Source organism: Arachis ipaensis, chromosome B4 (genome assembly GCF_059453495.1).
Source record: "Arachis ipaensis isolate K30076 ecotype BB chromosome B4, ASM5945349v1, whole genome shotgun sequence".
In the NCBI taxonomy this organism is placed as follows: Eukaryota; Viridiplantae; Streptophyta; class Magnoliopsida; order Fabales; family Fabaceae; genus Arachis; species Arachis ipaensis.
The window spans coordinates 135,636,265-135,642,988 of NC_142439.1; the positions used below are offsets into that span (position 1 = coordinate 135,636,265).

General features: G+C 29.9%; 1 protein-coding gene across 1 annotated transcript; it reads left to right on the top strand.

Annotated features, from left to right (window-relative positions):
* The first annotated feature begins 748 nt into the window (after positions 1 to 748).
* Positions 749 to 6,192, top strand: LOC110271285 (TMV resistance protein N-like). The gene is made up of 4 exons (XM_088485213.1): positions 749 to 1,263; positions 3,103 to 4,210; positions 4,392 to 4,679; positions 4,777 to 6,192. Exons 1-4 carry the CDS (start codon positions 992 to 994, stop codon positions 6,112 to 6,114), a joined length of 3,006 nt encoding a protein of 1,001 aa, XP_088341339.1. The 5' UTR covers positions 749 to 991; the 3' UTR covers positions 6,115 to 6,192.
* Positions 6,193 to 6,724: the final 532 nt, after the last annotated feature.

A 6,724-nucleotide genomic window follows, 5' to 3' on the forward strand; every position in this document is an offset into this window, starting at 1 on the left:
AGGAACTAGGATCTAACATTTGTTACATAACCAATTTATACTATCAAAAAATAACAAAATTTCTAACTCAAAATAAGCTAACTAAGATCAACTCTGGCTAATAGCTAAGCATTTTACATTTTCTAGCAATACAAGTAAAATCACCAGTTAAAAGCTAAAGGACTCAAAGTGCAGATTTTCAGCCAAATTAAATGAGCAAACAGCCGCTACCTCCTGCCTCATTTCCTTGGGTCCAGAAACAAGAACCCCCACATTTGACCCTTTCAGTTTCAAAAGCAATCCTTCAAATTCAATTTCTTTAAAAATGTTTTCTTAAAATCAACTTTATTTATTAATTTAAAAAAGTCTTTACTTATTTATATATCAGATCGTATTATAAGCCATGAATTAGGCAAATTTTTACTTACTTTAAATAGGTCTCGTCGTTGAGGTGAATTTTTTCATATCAAGTCGCCTAAGCAGTAGCTTCCAATTATCATAACATAACTTTGAATTTAATAGTACAAATAGTTTTTTAAATTGATTTCTAAATAGAAACAATACTCAAATTGGTTCGTCAAGTTTTATCTCATAATCAAATTGGTCCTCCATTGAAAATGTCAAATTGGTTCGCTTCATTTATTAATTTCTACGCGCTTTATTTGGAATGATAAAGAAGAGATGACTATATAGTTTAATTATTATTATTATTTTATTCGAAATAAATAAATAAATGAAATTCATTTACATTTGTGGGCATGTATTCCCACCCAACAGCTTCCGCTTACTTTCCTTTCTCTCTTCACAAACAATTTGTTATTAATTAATTAACAGTTTAGTGTTAAGCACATACATACGCACATACACCACAATCCACTTCTCTTCAAGCTTCAAACTATGGCATCTCTATGCGGCCCTCAACAGGAAGGGAATCACAACCTACAAAGATGACCAAAACCTTCGCAAAGGCCATGTTATTTCAAAAGAACTCCTCAAAGCAATTGAAGAGTCCATGTTTGCAGTCATTGTTTTCTCACCGGACTACGCTTCCTCCAGTTGGTGCTTGGACGAGCTCCAAAAGATCATTGAGTGTAAGAACCAGCTGGGGCTACAAATTGAGGCAGTGTTCTACGGTGTGGAGCCTTGTGATGTGAGGCACCAAAGAGGAACCTTTGAAGAAGCTTTCAAAAAACACGAACAGAGACATGACAGTGAAAATGTCAAAAGATGGAGAGATGCGCTAACACAAGTAGCTGCTCATTCTGGTTGGACCTCCAAAAATGAGTAAGCTAAACTAGTCATTAACTTATTACTCTTCTTATTACTACAATTTATCTGCTATAGTATTATTATTTTGTAATACTACATTTTAAATATTTTTCTAAAGCAAATAGAATGCAATTTTTAAGCAACGATGGTAACAGTATACTAAAAATTAGCCATAATGTTTAATTTTTTTTCATATATATATATATATATATATATATATATATCAATTTTTAATTGAAAAATAAAATTAAATAATAACTAATTATATTCTGGTTCATATGATTCGTTTTGCAAAATAGATTTAAACCATATCTACCCTACATTCATAATTTTCGTTCTTAGAAAAAATTTATTGTCAAATTAGCTTTTTATTTCTTTTCATTCAGTTAGACAAATCAATCTTTAATAGATTTTTTTTTTGAAAATAAATATTTGAATTAAAGATTATAGTAATACATGATTACATGGAATAATTTCTTTTCTTCTTCAACGTAGATACAATCACACTATGAACGAATTACTATAAATTTGAGTTTAAATATAATAATGATAGAATAATAATTATGGTTATTTTCGTCTACCACAATTTTTTTTCTTGAAATTACATATTAAATAAAGATCTCGTAATAAAATAATATGATACCACAATGGAATTAATTTAAATAATATTAATATTATAAAATTAATTATATTATATAATATAAATTTAAAAATATTATATTATTTAAAAATTAATGAGATAATATGTGGATTAATGTTAAACTTTTTGACTCATTTAAAAAAATATTTGTAATTTGTATATAGTTTAATATTTTTAATTAATGTGAAAATTATTATTATAGTTTTAATATAGATATTAATTATATTTAATCATTATTTTTTAATTTAACGAATAATAATAGCTGTTAAATTTAATTATTTTGTATCATTATTATATAGAAATTTTTTATTTTTATTTTGTAAAATTATAAAATTACCATCTATATAAAATTACTGGCGTAACACAATCATAAAAACCAATATGTCATCATAAACTCATTTTATATAATAGATTTGTATCAATTTTTATATGATAAAAATAGATAGAATGATGTTGATAATAAATGCTAAAAATACAGCGTAATCATCCAAATTAATTCCAAAAAAATATTTTTTAAAAAAAAAATTTAACTATCAAATTAGTCTCTAATTTTATATTTTATTAGACATTAATTCTCGTATTAAATTTTAGTTAAAAAGTTAAACAAAACAATATATATTGTTATTTAATAACAAACATAATGATTCCTAAAAATTTTTAAAATTCTAAGATTAGTTTTTTCATAGAGACAAATAATGTTATGTGAAAATTAATTTGTCTATTAAAATAAAAATTGAACACTAATTTAGTAATTGAAATTTGTTTAAAATTAAAATTTCTTATTAAAAAAATTTTAAGAACTAATTTGGAGTATTTCTCAAAAATATATATTGCATTGTCCTTTTTTGTTTCTTAATAGGCATAAATAGATATCAAGAGTTTTTAATTTTATGATGATTTATATAACCTGAAATTCTTTCGTATAATACGGTTTGTTAGTATGCCACCTAACTAATAATAATTCAATGAATCAGGTATCAAATTAAAATAAATTTATAAAAATCTATATCAAATGAATAAATTACCTGAAAAATATATATAGCTTATTACAAATAACTTTTGTAAAAGAAAATTGTTTTTGTAAACTTCAGTTGTTTTGTGTTGTATTATTGTCTTCCTTTATCTTATTACAAAATTTCTTTTTTATAATAAAAGTTGTTGCTTTATTTTTCTTATTTGCTAGACTTACAAAGAAATTCTCTTTTTCTGAACAGGGACGAAGCAGTACTTGTGAAAAATATTGCTCAACATATATTTGAAATATTGATTCCTAAGTTGCCATCTTCAATGAAGAATCTTGTGGGGATTAATTCAAGAGTGGAACAAGTAATTACTCTAATTGGCCTTGGATTGAATGATGTTCGTTTTATAGGCATATGGGGAATGGGCGGCATGGGTAAGACCACTATTGCTAGAGCTGTCTTTGAAACCATTCGAAGTAGCTTTGAAGTTACTTGCTTTCTTGCTGATGTAAGGGAGCAATGTGAGAAAAAAGATATTACTCGCATACAAAAGCAACTTCTTGATCAAATGAATATAAGTTCAAAAGCTGTTCATAACAAGTATGATGGGAGGACAGTAATTCAAAACTCTTTACATCTGAAAAAGGTACTTCTTGTTCTTGATGATGTAAATCATGAAAAACAATTAGAGGATTTGGCTGGGGAGCGAGATTGGTTTGGTCCTGGAAGCAGAATAATAATTACAACTAGAGACGTAGAGGTGCTAAAGGGACCAGAGGTGCATGAAACATATAAGGTTGAAGGGTTAGTGGAAGGTGAAGCCCTTAACCTCTTTTGTCTGAAAGCCTTTAAACAGCAGGAGCCTACAGAAGGGTTTTTGGATTTGTCCAAAAAAGTGGTCAAATACAGCGGTGGTCTCCCATTGGCACTTAAAGTATTGGGTTCCTATCTTAATGGTAGACCTACTATTGCGGTTTGGTATAGTGCTATTGAAAGAATAAAGAAGTCTTCACTTTCTGAAATTATTGATGTGTTGAAAATAAGCTATGAGGGTTTAGAAGATAGAGAAAAGGATATTTTTTTAGATATTGCTTGTTTCTTTAGAGGAATGCTGAAAGATTCTGTAACAGAGAAATTAAAAAGATCTGGTCATGATGCTGAAATCGGTATTGATATTTTGATTAAAAGATCATTGGTCACATTAGAGCCGGAGATATGCGGGGAGTTTACTCTGGGGATGCATGATCTGCTTGAAGAAATGGGCAAACAAATTGTTATTCAGGAATCTCAGAATGATGTTTGTAAGCGTAGCAGATTGTGGTGTTTGGAGGATGTTGAATTTGTACTTACTCAAAAGAAGGTAAGTGTCGGTTTTTTCTCAAGTATAGGATGCATAGAATTAAAATAAGAATTTGACAATGTATTTGATATTATATCAAGGTAACTAAAAACTATTTTTTGTTTTTGTGGTTATCTCAATGAGTATAGTTTTTTCATTGGTTTTTTTAATTGTTTATTTATTTATTTACGTGTATGTGTAGAAAGTTAAAGCAACTCATGGCATCGTTCTACATAATTGGTATAGCTGGTATAGCAAGACTGAAGTGAATCAGAGAGATTTATCTTTCTCAAAAATGTGCCAGTTAAAGCTTCTCATTTTAGATGGCGTGGAAGCTCCCATTCTCTGCGATATTCCTTGTACATTAAAAGTATTTCGCTGGAATTATTGTCCACTGAAAACTCTGCCCCTTAAAGATCATCAACGCTATGAACTTGTTGAAATTAATCTGTCTAAAAGCCAAATTGTAGAGTTATGGGATGGAAAGAAGGTAGACCTTTTCATCAACAGTTCTATCAAATTTTATTACATAAACATTTCCAGCATAAATATTAACCATGTGATATATTTTTTTTATGTTTCTTCAGGTTTTAGAAAAGTTAGAGCACTTAGATCTGTTATGGTGCAAGCAGCTGAAGCAAACGCCAGATCTTTCTGGGGCTCCCAATCTTAAAAAACTTCATCTTTGGGAATGCACGAAGCTAGATTATATTCACCCGTCTCTTGCACACCACAAGAGGCTTGTTGAATTGGATTTAAGTCAATGTGAGAGTCTTGAAACACTTGGAGATAAATTTGAGATGAGTTCACTCGAGAAACTAGATCTAGGCTGGTGCAGTAGTTTGAGAAGACTGCCAGATCTTTCTGGGGCTCCCAATCTTAAAAAACTTCATCTTTGGGAATGCACGAAGCTGGATTATATTCACCCGTCTCTTGCACACCACAAGTCGCTTGTTGAATTGAATTTACGGGGATGTAGGAGTCTTGAAACACTTGGAGATAAATTGGAGATGAGTTCACTCGAGGAACTAAATCTAGGCTGGTGCAGTAGTTTGAGAAGACTGCCAGAATTTGGAGAATGCATGAAACAGTTATCGATTCTTGATCTGGAAGGTACAGGTATAGAAGAGCTACCCCCAACGCTTGGAAATTTGGCTGGCGTGTCTGAGTTGAACTTAAGTGGATGCGACAAGATTACTGGTCTTCTCTTATCACTTGGATGTTTCGTTGGCCTTAAAAAGTTGGTGTTAGGTGGTCTTCCAGATAAAACTGATGGGTTAGAGTCTCTCACAGTCAGAGCTGATTATGACAATTGTGACAGCTCATCTTTGAGTAGCCTGACCCTTTCCTCCGATATTGGCTCATCTAGAGAAGAGGCGACCCTTTCCTATGATATTCGCCACTTAGCGTCGTTGATGGATTTGGATTTATCTGAGAGCAGTTTTTTAAGAGTTCCAATAAGTATCCATCAACTTCCCAGACTTACAAGTCTGTACTTATGCGGTTGCGATGAATTGGAGGTTTTACCAGAGCTTCCATCAAGTCTAAGAGAATTAGACGCACAGGGTTGTTATTCACTGGATGCATCGAATGTTGATGATGTTATTTCAAAGGCGTGTTGTGGCTTTGCAGAATCAGCTAGCCAAGATCGTCAAGACTTCTTGCAAATGTTGATCTATGGGAAGGAAATTCCAGCATGGTTTGAGCACCAGGAACAAGATGACGGAGTATCAGTCTCATTCCCGCAGAATTGCCTTTCAATTGAAACCATCGCACTTGCTCTCTGTTTCCTAATTGAAGTTAGTTTTAAAATTGGAGTTAAAAACATATTCGTGTATATATATATATATATATATATATATACACGATATTATTGTATTAAAGTCTTATGTTATAACTTATATATAATAATTGTATCCTTGTAAAAGAAAATATAGTATTTGGTACATGATCTTAATGTATGTTTATGTAAATAATTGAAAATTTTTTAATTTTTGATTGAATGTTAATTCTATTAATTCTCCTCATTATGGTTTTAGATTTATGTATTTTGGGAGATGTTTTGGTGCCTATAATATTTTGTTTAAAACTTTAAATTGCTTAAAATTTTAAAAGTAGAGATAAAAAATAATGAGACCTATTTTTTATTTTTAAATTTTATGTGTAAATACACTATAAAAGACACGGTGTATTTTTCTTTCATTGAGTTATTAGTTAATAAATTATTAAAATTAGATCAATGTTGACCAATTATTATTCTAAGTTACAAAAGGAAATACAAAATAGACTATTCCAATTGAAGCATCTTGTTTAACTAATTTCTACGAAACATCATTTTCTTTTTAAAGAAATATCACCTATAAGGCAATAAAGTCATTGACAATACGTCACTTCATTATTCCAATACACAAAAAGGTGATGCTAGGTAGTCAAAGAATAATTACAATATAGAAATATAACGTAAAAATTTTTATTCTCTTAATAAGTAAGTGATATACATTTTTTTATCATTTATTTTTTTTATTACCTATCATT

What these genes read in the sequence shown, in the direction of transcription:
- LOC110271285 (XM_088485213.1), top strand. Translation starts at nt 992, where the DNA reads ATGTTTGCAGTCATTGTTTTCTCACCGGACTACGCTTCCTCCAGTTGG. An exon ending in TTGTACTTACTCAAAAGAAG is followed by an intron (nt 4,211 to 4,391) that starts GTAAGTGTCGGT and finishes GTGTATGTGTAG; the next exon opens with AAAGTTAAAGCAACTCATGG. An exon ending in AGTTATGGGATGGAAAGAAG is followed by an intron (nt 4,680 to 4,776) that starts GTAGACCTTTTC and finishes ATGTTTCTTCAG; the next exon opens with GTTTTAGAAAAGTTAGAGCA.